General features: G+C 41.6%; 1 protein-coding gene across 6 annotated transcripts in view; it reads right to left on the reverse strand.

The window, feature by feature from the left end:
- Window positions 1-2,278: 2,278 nt before the first annotated feature.
- mtss1lb (MTSS I-BAR domain containing 2b) overlaps window positions 2,279-16,229 on the reverse strand; it is a 42,470-nt gene continuing 28,519 nt past the window's right edge. For 4 of the 6 annotated variants that reach the window (XM_077520315.1, XM_077520311.1, XM_077520317.1 and 1 more), the window contains 7 exons: window positions 16,067-16,174; window positions 15,897-15,994; window positions 14,619-14,907; window positions 13,526-13,600; window positions 11,558-11,749; window positions 10,356-10,521; window positions 2,279-9,713 (listed from right to left, as the gene is read on the reverse strand). In XM_077520315.1, the coding sequence (XP_077376441.1) occupies window positions 8,908-9,713; window positions 10,356-10,521; window positions 11,558-11,749; window positions 13,526-13,600; window positions 14,619-14,907; window positions 15,897-15,994; window positions 16,067-16,174 (1,734 nt within the window). In that variant the 3' untranslated portion in view covers window positions 2,279-8,907. The remainder of the gene's footprint in view (window positions 9,714-10,355; window positions 10,522-11,557; window positions 11,750-13,525; window positions 13,601-14,618; window positions 14,908-15,896; window positions 15,995-16,066; window positions 16,175-16,229) is intronic. The other 2 variants (XM_077520314.1, XM_077520312.1) reach the window with 2 other exon arrangements.

Here is a 16,229-nt window from a genome sequence, read left to right on the forward strand (position 1 = left end):
TTAATTGGGTCAAATAAAAAAGGACCCACGTAACAAAAGTCGCTCATCACCAAAGTTCCAAACTTGACGAGAATGTCGTGATTGATTGATCGATTTATAAGGGTACAAGTTGTCCCAATATTTGTGTCCAGTGGGAAGACATATCGATTGTTGTTCCTCGAAGGACGCCTGGAAATCAGGACGTTTTATCAAACTGGTGCAGCCTGCAACTGACGTCTCGGCTCTCCTTGGTCGCTATTGACTTCCTTATCGGCGACCTGTCCGATTCTGATATAGCTGCTAAATATGAGCGGCAAGTTATGATGAAATATTGCCGAGGTTTGAAAATTTCATGTCGGCTACCGGCTGAAGTGCTCGGTCGAGAAGGGCTCGTTTGCATCGCCGGCGCAACGTTCTGAAATATTTACTTGAGTAGGGTGGAAATTATGTGTAGCTAGTTATAGTCCACTACAAGAGTTGAGTACTCGTACGCTGCCTGAAAAAAAAAAGTTGTCAAACATTCCATCCATCCATTTTCTTGACCGCTTATTCCTCACAAGGGTCGCGGGGGCTGCTGGCGCCTATCTCAGCTGGCTCTGCGCAGTAGGCGGGGGACACCCTGGACTGGTTGCCAACCAATGGCAGGGCACACAGAGACCAACAACCATCCACACTCACAAGGGACAATTGGGAGCGCCCAATGAACCTGCCATGCATGTCTTTGGAATGTGGGAGGAGACCGGAGTACCCGGAGAAGACCCACGCGGGCACGCGGAGAACATGCAAACTCCACCCAGGAAGGTCCGAGCCTGGACTCGAACCCGAGTCCTCAGAACTGGGAGGCGGACGTGCTAACCACTCGACTACCGTGCCGCCCTGTCAAACATTCCTATAAATAGAAATGTTTTTTCAAAATTGCAACGTTATTTAAATGGACAAATTGCTCCCATCTTGTGATCGGTGATCGTTTGTTTTTCTCGACTCGCCAAAACGCTGATGGTGTCGATAAGGTCTGCTTGACAGCTTTGAAAAGTTTGTGTTGTTGCGTTTTGTTTGTTGTTGTTGTGTCGGTGTCGAGCTCAGACGCGTCTCGACGTCCTTGGGCGCCGTCTGAACAAAGAGCGACCCCCGAAGCCTGCACGTCGAGTGACATTTTCGTGTGCCACTCCAAAAATTGTTCTTCTCATCTCGGTTTTTGTGGCGCCCGGCTGCCAATCCTTTCATAACCGCCGCCGGTCCTTTCATACTTTGATCACATGACGACGACTCAGGGCCGCCGTTTTTCCACGTTCATTATTTAATAACGAGTGCGCTTACAAATGTTAGATTCTCTCTTTTTTTTTTTTTTTTTTTTCAGCACTGATTTTTCAAGACCCCAAATTTCTGGCAAAAGTCCCGATGTTTGCCGATCTATTTATTTTCATAACCAACATCAACGTTAATGTTCCAGTGTTGTTTTTTACATTTAAAAACATTGACCAAGAACTGTGAAACAATATTGCACGTAAAATAGTTTGGCCAGATAAAAGTGAAAAAGCCAAGTCGTCATCTGACAAGCAGAAGAGGACAGTGGCAGATTTTTTTCTTTTTCTTTTTTCCTCTCTCGGTCGTCGGTTGGGCTGCAAATGACACTTAAAGACCTTGGGCGCCCTCTGCTGTTTCTTTTGTGAAGAGCAAAAATGGACAAGAAAAAAAAAAGTGCAGCAACAATGTAGTCATTCCTTTCACTACCCTAACTCAACTAATGATAATCCATAATTATACTATTCATGACAATCCATAATTATACAATTAATAATACATACTTATTCTATTAATATTTAATATTATTAATGATAATAAATTATACTATTTATATTGATATACTATTGATACATAATTATACTATTAATGATACTCCATAATTTTATTAATGATAACCCGTAATTTTACTATTATTAATACATAATTGTACTATTATTGATAGCACATAATTATACTATTAATACATAATTGTACTATTAATGATAATCTATAATTATACTATTGATACATATACTATTGATAATTCATAGTTATACTATTGATAACCCATAGTTATACTATTAATGATAACCCATAATTATACTATTATTGATAATCCATAATTATACTACTAATTTATAATTATACTATTGACTATAAATATATATAAAAGAAGGCACTATACTATTGGATCTTTTCGGTATTTGCGCTCATTCATTTTCTGCGAATAAACGCTGAAAATGACAAAAATTGTATGATATATTGATGTAGTGAAATAAATTGATGTGATGAATGCTCACAGTTGAAGTACAACCTTTATTAATAGTGGAATCATCACAGTGCGTTTTTTTTTTTTTTTTGTTACATCAGCGAGTGACTAAAGTTAACCCAAACAGAACAAAAAATAATAATAATTAAAAAAAATCCAAAATAAAAAACAACAGAAGGGAAGATGTGAAATGATAAATCTGAGCTGCAGCAGAGACGACTGAACCTTGTTTTGTTTTTTCTTTTTTTTTCATTTAAAGACCAAGAAGACTGTCATCTAAATGAAGTATGAGAATACTTTTTTTTTTTGAAAATGCGCGTTTTGGTGGTTTCTATTCATTTTGTTGTTTGTGTACTATTGTGCTTGTGCGTTCTTGTTGTATTTTGTGTACAAGGTTAGTTTTTGTTAAAATGGAATTAATATGCTCAGAGGGTGAAGAGAGATAACCTGCAACATTTCATCATGAGGAAAAAAATAATAATCAGAAAATAAAAGTCATGAAATTAATAATCATGACATTTTTTTACAATGTTTTGATCTTTTTGAACTTCCTTTACAACTTTTTTTTTTCCCTTTCCAACACGCGCGCCCGCACACGTGTTGCATGAATGTTTGTCACTGTTTGAATATGAAGAATATTCATAATCATACTTTTGTTTCTGCTTCTACGCACACTGAAGTTCAATCAACGTTTATCGGAACGTACGCAGACATGTTGAAAAATATATTCCATATTTACTATTTGGGGTGAGAGGAGCTTCTTCAACAACAACAACAAAAATTGCAGTTTTGTCATCTTGTATGGCCACCAAATGTCAGATTATTATTATTTATTTATTTATTTTAACCTGCACAACTTCTTTGGGATTTACGGTAGTTTTATTTTAACCATGGCAACATTTTTTTCGGGATTTTGAGGGGTTGCAATTTTTGTGGGATTTACTTGAATCTGTGCAATTTTTATGGGATTTATGGTAGTTTTATTGGAAACTGTGGAACTTTGTGGGGATTTATGGCGGTCTTTGTTCCAGCTGCACAACTTTTCGGGGATTTTTATGGTAGTTTTATTTTATAAGGGCTGCATTATTTATTATTATTATTTTAGGGATTTACACTAGCACTCCGAATTGTCCCTAAGTGTGCATGTGAGTGTGGATGGTTGTTGGTCTCGGTGTGCCCTGCGATTGGCTGGCAACCAGTCCAAGGTGTCCCCCGCCTACTGCCCAGAGCCAGCTGAGATAGGCGCCAGCACCCCCCCGCGACCCTTGTGAGGAATACGCGGTCAAGAAAATGGATGGATGGATTGACACTAGTCTTATTTCAATCTACACAACCTTTTGGGTGATTTCTGATCGACTTATTTTTACCTATGCAATTTTGGAGTGATTTACGATCGTGTGAACCTATGCAATTTTTTTTTTTTTTTTTTTGTGGGTTTATGGTAATCTTCGTTGAACTTAAGTTTGGGGATTTCTCAAGACTTACTGCATTTTAACCTATGCAACTTTTGTGGGATTTACTTGAATCTGTGCAATTTTTAGGGGATTTATGGTTGCTTTAATTCAAACGATGTGACTGTGAGGATTTATGGTGGTTTTAGTTCACCCTGCACAACTTTTGGAGGATTTCCGATGCGCGTTTTTAATCTATGCAATTTTGGGGGGGATTTTTAAGGTAGTCTTGTTTTTAGGGTTGCAATTTATTTATTTTTATTTTTTTTTATGGATTTATTTCAATCTACGTGACTTTTTGTGAGGATTTATGGTGGTTTTAGTTCGCCCTGCACAACTTTTGCAGGATTTCTGATGTCTGTTTTAATCTATGCAATTTTGGGGGGATTTTTAAAAGGTAGTCTGTTTTCAGGGCTACAATTTCTTTTAGGGATTTATTTCAATCTATGCGACTTTTTGGGCGATTTCTGGCACTCTTATTTTAACCTATGCAATTTGAATCTTCCGCAATTTTGTCTTGGTTTAGGGCACCTAAATTTAACCTAAGCAACATTTGGCGATCGTAGGGTTAATTTAACAATTTTGTGGTCGATTTAGCGCGGTCTTATTTTAATTTGCAAAAACGGTTCAGTTGGCAGTGTGACACAGAAATGCTTCATATGAACATATTCCAAACGTGAACAGAAACTTTCGTCGAACAGCAAGCACGTACAACAACTCCCCCTGCTGGAGGATTCACACACTTCTCTCTTTAAATTAGTTAAATCAATAAATTAAACTCAAAACGTGAAGAAGAGTTCACTCGCCTCCGATCCCGCACGTCCTACGTTATATTACACACTGCTCACTTTTGTCACTTTTTTTTTTTTTACATGAAAAACAAAAAAAAAGAAAGAAAAGAGCAGACACTTATCTGGCCTCTTTCACTCACTTCAAGTCCACTTCATGGCCACGCCTCCTTTTTCCATCACGTCCACGTTCCATTTCTCATCAATCATGTCCACGCATTGTCCTCATGTCTTCATCATGTCACACACCAAAAAAAAAACAAAAATAAAAAAAAAACTCTTCTGTCCTGAGCTGCTGTTTGTGTTGTCTGTCTGAAAGTTACATTCGTTTCCTACGACAAGTGAATAAATGCTGATTTAAATGCCTTTTTTTTGTCTTTTAAAGTGTACAAGTTGATGAGTTTAAAATGAATGTTTTGTTTTTTTTGTCTGATCCAAAGTACAATGTGTGAATTGTCAAAAAAAAAAAAAAAACAAAAAAAAAAAACATTGCAGTCGTTAAGATTTCAGTGGATTCACAAAAAGTCGTAATTTAATTATTAAGGAATTTACAGCAGGTAACTTGTGCAATTTTGGAGGTTTTTACGCTATCGTCTTCTTGGGAATTAATAAGCAGTCTCATTGACACGTTTGCAAATTTTGGGGTGTTTACAGTAGGCTCGTTTTAACTGAAGGATTTTCATAGCCTTATTTGATTCAATATTTGAGGGATTTATGGCAGTTTTATTTGAAACTGCACAACTTTTATAGGCGTTATGATTTATTTACTTCCTGAACTCCCAAACTTTTATTGGATTTACAGTTGCTTTGATTTTCTGGGGATTTTTCTTTGGAGGGAATATTTGGAGTGATATTTAAACCTGTGCAATTTTTGAGAGAAATTGTGGTCGTCTTGACTGAACTTGTGCAACTGGTGAACTTCTTCTTTTTTTTTTTCTTTTTTTATATTTCTGTGTGCATTTCAAGGTGACTCAATGTGCTTCATGTAAATAGCAATTTAAAAAATAATAACAATAACAAACAGTCTTGTGGGTTTGGAGGGATTTTCTTAATCTCATTTTACCTGTGCAACTTTTGAAGGGTTTGTGGGCTTTTCTTTCTTTTAAAAAAAATAAATCTTTTTATGGTTTTCTTATTGGCCTCTAAAACCTTGAGAGAATTTAAAGTCGTCTTAATTTTATTTGTGAAATTTATGAGGGATTTTTGTGGTATTATTTGAACCAGTTATGCACTGTTAAAGAAATAATAATAATAATTTGGAGATATATATTTTAAATTTAAAAGTTTACAGAACTAATGTGTTGCTAACAGAAGAGGATTAGCGCTAGTAAAGAGAGAAAAAAAAAAGTTTGGCGGGATTCTCGCTTTATCCTCAGAATTGTCACTTTAAAGTGAGAACTGCAACAATTCTTACTTTAAATGCATGAGAATTCTGAGAATGAAGTGAGAATTCTCACTTTAACTCATTCAAACTCCCAAAATGTGTAAATACGTTTTTTTTAATACTTCGTCCTTCACTACCAAAAACGTATTTATACGTGTGTTGTTTTTTTTCGATGCTAGAGCACACAGAATTTGATGCAGCTTCTGACCTGAAGAGGTCGCTTAAAGCAATGGCAGTTATTACAAAAAGAGGCCAGCAGGTGACAGCAGAGTATAAGAGATCAGCCAGGGCCATGTTGCAATGAGCTCTTTTTGCCAGTGTTTTCAGCAGGAATGTGAATAATGATGAAGCTTAACTATATTCCAATGCTAATTGCTGCAAAACGGAAACGGATACAAATATATCTTCTTCTTTTTTTAACTGATGAAAGAAGAGACTCCATGTTTTTATAGCAATAGAACACAATCTTCTGTGGGCCTTGCAAAATCAGTCCAAATCCACTTGCTTCAGTGAAAATAGCTGCGAGTGAATGAGTCAAAGTCAGAATGACTGTTATCATTTTAAAGTCAGAATTCTGACTTTAAAATGATAATTTCAAGACAAAAAAAAACACAAAAAAAAGTAAAAATCCTGCCAAACTTTTTTTTTCTTTGTCTTCATTGGCCCTAAACCTCTTCCGTAGTTGCTTGTATGGTTTTAACTTCAAATCGTGTTTTTAGCCCCAAAATACAAGTTTGTGTTTTGACATTGTGCATTTTCGAGGCAAATGTCACAGTCTTGTTTTACGACTCGTGTAACTTTTGGAGGATTTAAGCGAGTCTCAATTTGAACCTACAAAACTTTTCACGGATTTCCACTTTTATTTGAACCTGCGCTCCATTTTTTTCTTTTTTTAAGGCTACAACTAACAACGAATGAGGTTTTTGTTGACAATACTGTATAGTTTGTACATGAAACAACTTTTAGCGGACCTCAACAAAGACGCTGTCAAGGTTTTTAAATCATCTCCACTTCACTTTACCGATCATCGTCGTCACTTCCTCTCTTCTTCCTTCTTTTTCGTTTGTTCAGAAATTCGCCGCGGGTCGACCGCCAAACTTTTTTTTTTTTTTTTCCTCCCCGACGTCCTCTCCCATCCAGCAAGAAAATAAAACACACTTATTGCTGCGTTTGTCACTCTTCTCTCTGATTCTAGAAAATATATTGGACGTGTATTATTCATCATCTGTACCAACCGTTTGCTTCTGCGCCATTTTGCCCGCGCACAAGAAGAACGACGTCACGATCGAAACGAGAAAAAAAACAAAAGAAGACAAAAACCAAACACAAGACGCGCGAGATAAAGACGCCTCATCGGCTCGCCGGCTGTCCTGCAGTGGCGCACACGCACACACAACAACGTGGGCGCTACTAGTACCGTTCAATGCCAACAAGCAGGCCGAACCTCAAGAGGTCGGCTAGCAATGTTAGCTCCCCGTGCTAGTAAGCTACCCGAGATTCAGTCGAGTCAGAACAAGCAGGAAGTCACGTGACAATCGGACCACCCTCGGACCCCCGTCAATAAATTTTTCCGAGTGGAAAAACTTTTGAGCATTTATTTTTCATTTCAGCTGAAGGTCCACGTACTAGTGCGCCAATTCAGATCCTGGTCGAACAACTGTGTTCCTATTTCTCACAAGTGCTACTTTTGGCCTACTAGTATGTCATTTAGCTTCACTAGTAAACTCGCAGGCTTTTGTCATGCACACGGAATAAATGCTTAAATGTACTAGTACACTCATCTTTACAGATAAGACAATTTGGTGCACTAGCGGAATGACTGCATCTTTTTTCCCCCACCTCGCTAAATTTAGTCTTTTTTTTCCGAGTGGTTTTGTTTCTATTGATTAGTTTCAGTTATTTAATATATGCTTCTTTTTAGTTTTAACTAGTTTCATGATTAGTTTAAAAAAAATTTTTTTTTAATGTGTATTATTTGTGTGCAACATAAAAAATAACAGCATGGGAGCGACATCACCTGAGGTGCTTTTCTATTGGCTGCTGCGAGATGATGTCACTTCCGTGTGACACACCTTCAAACGTCCGTACTCCGGTTTATATCAAAATAAATCGACTTAAAAATCACATTTAAAATCATCCCCAAAGGCTCATGTATTAAAATAATAACCAAAGATGAAAATGAAGGAGTTTTGCTATAATTATAGTAAAATGTAAAATGAAGTTCCAGTTAGTTTTCATTAAAAAAAAAAATCGTTTTTATTTTAATATATTTTTATTAAATTAATTTAATAAAAATAATTTAAATTAATACTGTTTTTTGAATTTTTGTTTGATTTATTTGCTAGTTTTAGTTAACTAGAATAACCTTGCACACAAGTCGCCTCGAGTTCTGTGTACGTACTTTTGTCTTCAGTTGTGAGGCAAATCTGCACTAGTTGGCATCAGTCTGCTACTAGTATAACCAGTTAACGAGTAGAATTTTATAATGTCACTAGAAGTACTAGAATCACGCAGTTGTCAACAACTAGTCCACAGTTTTGCTTCACTAGCAGTTTTCCCAAACTAGTACGCCAAAGATGTGCTACTAGTACAGTACAAAGTTGTCCTAAGGCCATGCTAAGTACCGTACATGGACCTTTAGCTGATATCAACAATATTGAAGAAATGCTACTACAATTGCACTACTAATTGCAAGTAGTAGTTTTACAAGAAAATGATATGCTAGTAGGCCAAATAGTGGAAGAAAATCTAACGAGTACAATGAAATGTCTTACTAGTAAAAAGCGTGTACGAGTCCAGGGAACTCAAGGATTTGAAATAAATGCTCAAACGGATTTCCATAAGCGTCGAGAAGCGAAAACATGCGTCCAACACACACACACGCACACACACGAGTTACGGCGCTAACGTGTTAATATTTTAGAGCGTCGCCACTAACGGCGTCTTTTTTTTGTTCTGTTTACGTTTGTGTATGTTTTCATTCGACTGGTTTTACACGCGTTGGACAGGATCTTCCCCCGGCCCGCCCGCCGATCACAAGATGCGCGGCGCCGAGCGGTCGTTGGAGACGGTCTTGCGGAGTCGGACGCCCCGCCTAATGGTGGTCAGCATGTCGCCGGCCGACGGCTCCGCCCCCTCGCCGGGGGGCGTCGTCGGCGTGGTGGGGTTATCCGGCAGGGCGGGGAACGGGAACTGGCCCTCGCCGAGGGCGTGGGCGCCGGCCACCAGCTCGCCGATCTTCTCCACCAGGCTGTGGCGGTTGGCGGCGAGCATCTTTTCCTCCTCGGACCCGTGTCGCTGCTGGGCGTAGACCTCCAGACCCGCCCTGGAGGCCCAGGCGGCGTTGGGGAGGCTGAGGCGTTTGGGCGACGCCTTGACGTAATCCAGCGCGCCCGCGGGGTCGTCCGCCGCCGCCGCCGCGAAGACGCACTCCTCGCTCCCCACTCGCGCCGGCAGCCCGCCGGCGCCGGGCGGGTGCGAGTCTCCGGGTATGGTGGGCGTCTTGACGGGCACGATGGGGGGTCGGATGGGGATGGGCCCGGCGCTGGACAGGGTGCGCCTCACGCCCGGTTTGGTGGACGGCGTTCGGCGGATGGTGGCCGTGCCCGGCGTCCCGGACCCGCCTCCGCCTCCGCCCGGCGGGGGTAAGACGTGACCACCGGGTCCCAGGACCCCGCTGGGCAAACCGGCCGTGCTGGCGGGCCGCTTGGTCTGGATCATGCGGCGGTAATTCTGGGCGATGTTGGAGTGGCGGGGGATGGTGGACGACTTGTCGAAGTCCGTCGGAGCGTCGGGGCCGTCGGCGTCGCCGTTGACCGAGTAGCAGTCGTAATCGGAACCTGCCGCATGCAGACACACAAACAAAAACATTGGCCACACTCAGTTGGGTGTGACCCTTCTTTTTGGATTGATTAAATAACCCAAAAAGTTGGGTCAAATTAACTCATTTTCTCCCAAAACCGGATTAACACGTTCTATTTTAAATATTACCAAAAATGTATTTCAATGGTTTTTTGTTTTTTTTTAATCTCTTATACTCTGCTGTCACCTGATGGCCGTTTTTATAATTGCTACCATTTTTTTCACCTGTTCTCTGCAGTTGGGAGGCTGCATTAAAGCCTTCTGTATGCTCTAGCATAAAAAAACAAAAACAAAAAAACGTATAAATACGTCTTTGGGACAATTAAAACATTTAAAATAGAACATATGTATACGTTTTTTGGAGCAAATGAGTAAAACAACCCAAAAAATTGGGGTCAAATTAATAACCCACAAAACGACTGGTTATTTATTTGACCCAAATTTGTGGGTTAATTGAATAACCCCCCAAAAAAGCTTGCACCACAGTAAATAGACGGGCACACATACCAACATTTTGTGACATTTTCATTCGGGAGATTTTGCCACCATAACATCTGTACCGTAGCTGCATGAAAGTTGTGAAAGATTGAGGTTGGGGTCATGCAGAAAACGAGTCTTACCCTGAGAAGGGATGGTGTCCTCGGAGCAGGAAGGGGTGGTGGTCTCGGTGCTGTACCCGCTGGAGTACTGCAGCGAGTCCCTGCTGCTCTTCTGCTGCTCCGTGCTCAGGCCTCGGGTCAGAACCATGGCCAGGTCGCTGGCGGCGGGAGAAACCTCGTCTCCGTACTGGAGCAAGACAGACACGTATTTTGCATTTTCAAAAAAATTCAAGTACCATGAATCCATTACAGCCTACCAAAAAGCAACATTTAACATTTAATGTCTTTTCAATAAAGACAATCAGTTCTATTTGCAAATTATTTTTGTTTGTGACTTTTTTGGGGGGAATTTAGCCAGTCACTGAAAATGTTTTTTTATGGTCATGCCAATGCAATAAAAGTAGAAGTTTGGCGCCATCATGTGGCATCTTGGTGACAAGGAACAATGTTGTCTTGAGTCCAGCTTTTAATGTAGACAAAAATAACGATTTGCCACCACAGTGTGGCATCTTTGTGTCAAGCAATTAGCTTGAACTGAGTTGAGGAGTTTCATTTAGACCAAAATAAAAAATAAAATGCTATGCCGCCTTACTACGGCATCTCGGTGTCAAGGAACAACGTTGAAACCAGACGAAGTACAATTTCTGGAGAAATTGCGTGGGAATGCTGAAAGATTAAAATTATTGTTGGAACGTTTGATTAATGTTACGTTCTAACTATAATTAAAAAATTTTTTTAACCTTTCACCATGAATCTACTTCTTATCTGTCATGTTTGTGCACGTTGCACTCGTTAGCTGCAGATGTGAAAGGGGGCGTGTCACAGCGACAGATTAGCAGAGACAAGATTTGACAAAATCAGATCATTTTCGTCTCGTCAAAAATGCATAATGATTTAGTCCCAGTTATTGTTTATTAGTTATTGGGGGGTTTAGTTTAGTCTTGTCTAGTTTTAGTCCGGCGAACAATGTGTTGACAAAATTGTTTTTGGTTTAGTTTTTGTTGACGAAATTAACACTAGTTGAGGCGTTTCATTTGCACAAAAATTGTGCTTTGCCTCCACCTGTCCACCTGAATGTATCCCGTTAAGGGGTGTGGCCTAATGAATGACATCATGAGGAGGGAGGGTTGAGATTCTCCTTGCAAGTGTTCTCTTTTGAGATTTGTGCGTTTGCCCAGAAAGCGGCTGAACGGAACCGAATGTTGCCGAGAGCCTCCCGTTACCTTGGCAACGGAGGCCATCCTGGACCTGTGGGTCTCGTCGGCGTGGGACGGGCCGGCGCAGCCCTGCGCGCTGGGCGAGCCCTCGTTTTCCCGCAGCCTATCGAGCGGCGCCTCCTTCCTCCTCTGGACGGCGGCGGCGGCGCTAGCGGCGGCGGCGGCGGGCTGCTCGTAGGAACCTGCTTTGGACCAGTCCTGGAGAGTTTGGTAGGAAAGCGGTTATTCGCCGACAGGAAGTCCACGTGACAGTCAGACTTGTCCGCTTATCCAGCAATTTCGACAGTCTTGAAGGAACGCTCGTTCAGCTGGCAAACATCCTGCTTAGCTTTACAAGCTCCGGCCGGGGGGGGCAGAGGCGAAGGGTGCGTTGACATTAGCACAGGTTGACCCACTTTGGTGCCATGTGGACTAACTTCAAGAACAAGTCAAGTGAAAAATGTTATTTTTGAGATGTTCTTTGCGGCCCCAAATTCTGGTTAATATTGTGTTTGTGGGACATAAACCCAGCAGAAAAATACACCCATTTTTTTTTTATCAATCTCAGGGGGCGGCCATTTTGCCGAGTACTGCAACTTGTTGAAGGAGTCAGCTCACCTGTTTTTAGGTGGGAATCTTTGACTGATTTTTGGGTCCGTGATTTGATTCAAAGTCGATTTTCCACTACTTTTGTTTCCAAATGATTTGACATACTTGATTGTGACTTTTTCCTTCTACTCGCTCATGTGGCAGCAAATGGATAGCCGATAGGTCAAGACTTTTGAGGGCGCGAGGCCGCCATATTGCTCCTCCCAAGAAACGTTTCTCAGCATACGACCTGATACATTTACTGCATAGAAATTGGAGAATATTTGAGACAGTACTTAGTAGAAACAGCATGATTTGTGGTGTTTTATAATGTATTCAACATAAACAAGAGGACTTCATACATTTTACAACTTGCCTTAAATACATGTATAAATTATATGCTTAATGATGTTTAGAACAGCAGGAAACATAATTCTTTAATTAAAAAAAATGTAAAAAATAAAACTGCAATTCAACAAAAGATGCCTCTGCCAAATCTAATATTGGGATCTAAGGAACTGAGCGATAAAAGAAAAAGGGGTCAAAGCAGTACATACCGTCCACTTATTATTGTTATTATTTTTATTTAGTGACCATCCTGCTTTATACTGACTGCCTATGAGCTGTACATGTCTCATCAGCAGTCTGCTGGTGAGGTGGGAGTAACAAGATGGCCGCCCTGCCACTTCAAAGGCTTGCACTGGCGTGTATCGGCTATCCAGTCATATATACAGGTCAGTGATTTTGCTGCTTAATTCAAAGACGTAAGGTGGAAACTGAACAGGAAGTTGGGCTTCTTTTCCGAATTAATTCCATGTCTTGACCGATTTGCACCAAGGAAAGCCAAACACTGCGTTGAAAGCACCCTTACGAAGCAAAATCATGGAGAAAAAAAATGAAGGATGAAAAAAAAGAATGACACTTGATGCCGGTGGGATGTGAGGAAAGCAAAAGCGGAGATGAGCAGGCAGGCATCATGGGGAACAAACCTTCCAGGCGGGACCCTTGCAGGATGTGGGAGAAGAGGAGCAGGAGCCGGCGGAGGGGCGGCGGCTAAAGGGTGGGGGCGTGGCGGTGACGGGAAGTGTGACAGAGTGAGGCCTGGGCGAGCCCGAGCGAGAGAGAGCGGGGCGGAAGGTAGCGAAGGACGAGCCAAACTGCGGGGAGGACGAGAGACAAGGTCACATGATCGTGGAAGAGGAAGAGGAGAATGTCGCCCCCCGGTGGCACGGCAAGGACACGCAACGACAACTTCCTTTGCTGTTCATGCGCCACAAATGAAAAACAAAGTAGCGGCTACTTTGTGTTTGGCGTGAGATGAGTTGAAAGCAGCCCCGCACATTCATCATATAGCATACATTTCATTCATCAAATATCATTTATTATGATTTAGTCGTGAGGACTTACGGTGGTTGGCGAGTTGCATTCGCTGACCGACTGACACGTTTCCGAGGCCTCCGATGATGCCGAGCTGGACGACTTCTGCCGTACAACACATAAAAGACGACATTGGGCTACTTTTTGTGTTATTCGTTGAGCTCAATTTGGGGTTAATGGCACAACTCAAAGTTTGGTCCAGCACTTTTTGACTCAGTTTGGGACAGATACAAACCAGAAACAGATCCAAATATCCAATGATATATATTATTATTTTTTGAATAACCCTCAAAACAATGCAAAAATTGGTTATAAAAATGGGTTATTAATTTAATTTGACCCACCCAACTTGTTTTTATTAAATTAATGAAACAAATTAAATCAGGTTGATTTGTGGGTTATTAATTTAATTTGACCCAACTTTTTTTTAAATTAAATTAATAACCCACAAATCAACCCGATTTTTGGGGAACTTTTTGTGTCGATTAAATAACCCAAAAAGTTAAGGTCAAATTAACTAATTTGCTCCCAAATAACGTATACACACGTTCGATTTTAAATATTGCCATGACCCCAAAAACGCATTTATACGTTTTTAATGTTTTTTTTATGCTTAGAGCATACAGAAGTCTTTGATGCAGCCTCTGACCTGAAGAGGTCATGCTTAAAGCAATGGTAGTTATTACAAAAAATAAATAAATAAAAATAAAATAAAAACGGCCAGGGCCATGTTGCAACAAGCTCTTTTTGCCACTGTTTTCACCAGGAATGTGAATTTTGACGAAACTTAGCTATATTCTCATGCTAATTGCAGCAAAATGAAAACAGATAAAAATAGACTTTTTTTCCCCTCTAATCTTTCTTTTGGGAGGTTTTTATAGCAATAGAACACAATATTCTGTGGGCCTTGTGAAATCAGTCAAAAACCCGTAAAAGAGCTTCAGTGAAAATGACGGCCAGCGAACGAGTTAAGTACACCCTGCTGGCTCAAAAATTGGACCGACCCAGTAACTCGGATCAATTTGAGCCGAATTTGAGTCGTTTTGAACCAGACAAACGAGCGACCGAGTTGGTCCAATCGTTGTCCGTCGTCGTGTGGTGTGGAGGACGTGCGGGGTCGCACCTGACTGGTGATGTCGGAGGGCATGGGCGAGGGCGGCTTGGAGTAGATGTTGGCGTCCTGCGACACGAAGCCCGAGTCGTGGGACGAGACGCTGCTGAGGCGATGGGCGGCGATGCCCCCGGCGGGGCCCCCGGGCTGGCACGGCAGGCTGCTGCGGTAGCGATACGAGGACGAGGAAGAGGAAGTGGGTGAGTGGGGCAACGAGCCCCCGCCGCCGCCCAGGCCCCCCCCTCCGCCTCCGCCGCCGCCGGACGAGCGGGAGGCGCTACTGTGGCCGCTGTTGACACTGCTGTGGGGTGCGTGTGTGATGTTGATTGGCAAGCGTGAAGTGAGCGGTCGCCGTTTAAGAAGCACAGAAAGAGGGCGACGCACACAACAAACACACAAATGGACACGCAGAGACACACACAAGTGATGGACAGAAAGGAAAGTTGTGTGTGTGTGCATGTGAGGGGGAGGGGCAAGAGGGGAAAAACGGGGGGGGGGGGAGAGTGTCAGATCAGGAGCATCAAGCTAACACGCACACACGAAGGGTCCACAGTTGCACAACATTTGCTCACACTGGTAATGTTAACACATAAAAATAATAAGAGTAAAACACACTTTAACAGAGACATACATTGACACACTAATACATATTATTAACCCACACTAATGCATTTGGATACACACAATAACACATCAATATGAGGGATGTAACGATAACGGCAATATTGCAATATTAAATCTCCCACAATATATCGTCGTCGTCATGTCACAATATTAAACGCTGCACTGGCTAAAAGTGAAAATAAAAGCGGATTTAAAAAATATAATTCAAAAATTAAATACAAATTGTATTTATTTAAATATATATAGATATATTTTTTGTACTTTTTATTTCCATTTATATTTATTTTTTGGGATATATATATATATATATATATATATATATATATATATATATACTTATTGCATGTCTTTGCGATATGCATATTGCATAGGTCATATCACGATATCGATATTTTTTCGATACATTGTGCAGCCCTAATTGATACCCAGCCCCAATTCATGTCTGGCGAGTGACACTTGACGATGCCAATACACGATGAATTGGACAAACACTAAAACACACGATTGTTCGCTGACAAACAATAGAAGACACACTAACACGAATCAACACATGCAATCACACACAACACACAGCACCTCTTTCATCAAACCAAGATGTCAGCACCTGGATTCGATTTTCAACATTTATCGCCTCAAAATGTTCCGAGTGTGCGCGCGCGTACCGACCTGCACATGCTGCTTTTGCGCGAGCTGGAGCTGCTGGGCGAAGAGGGCGGAGTCTGATAGGACCAGCTGTAGTCGGACCCCTTGAGGTCCACGATCACCTGAGGACGCGCATGCGCGCAGGTTGAGTGCTCTGCGCGTGTGTGGTTTTTGCGCGTGTGCGTGCGCGTCACCTGTTCGCTGGCAGGGGGCAGCTTGTGCGGGTCCGTGGTGAGCACAGTCAGGTCGTCAATGATGGCCTGCAGGTGCGTGATCTCCCCCAGCATGGCGATCTCGCCATTCTGACAACCAAAAACACATGCGCAACGTTACACGACCTCCCATAAGGCTTCACGC

This window comes from Festucalex cinctus, chromosome 4, assembly GCF_051991245.1.
Source record: "Festucalex cinctus isolate MCC-2025b chromosome 4, RoL_Fcin_1.0, whole genome shotgun sequence".
NCBI classification, from domain to species: Eukaryota; Metazoa; Chordata; class Actinopteri; order Syngnathiformes; family Syngnathidae; genus Festucalex; species Festucalex cinctus.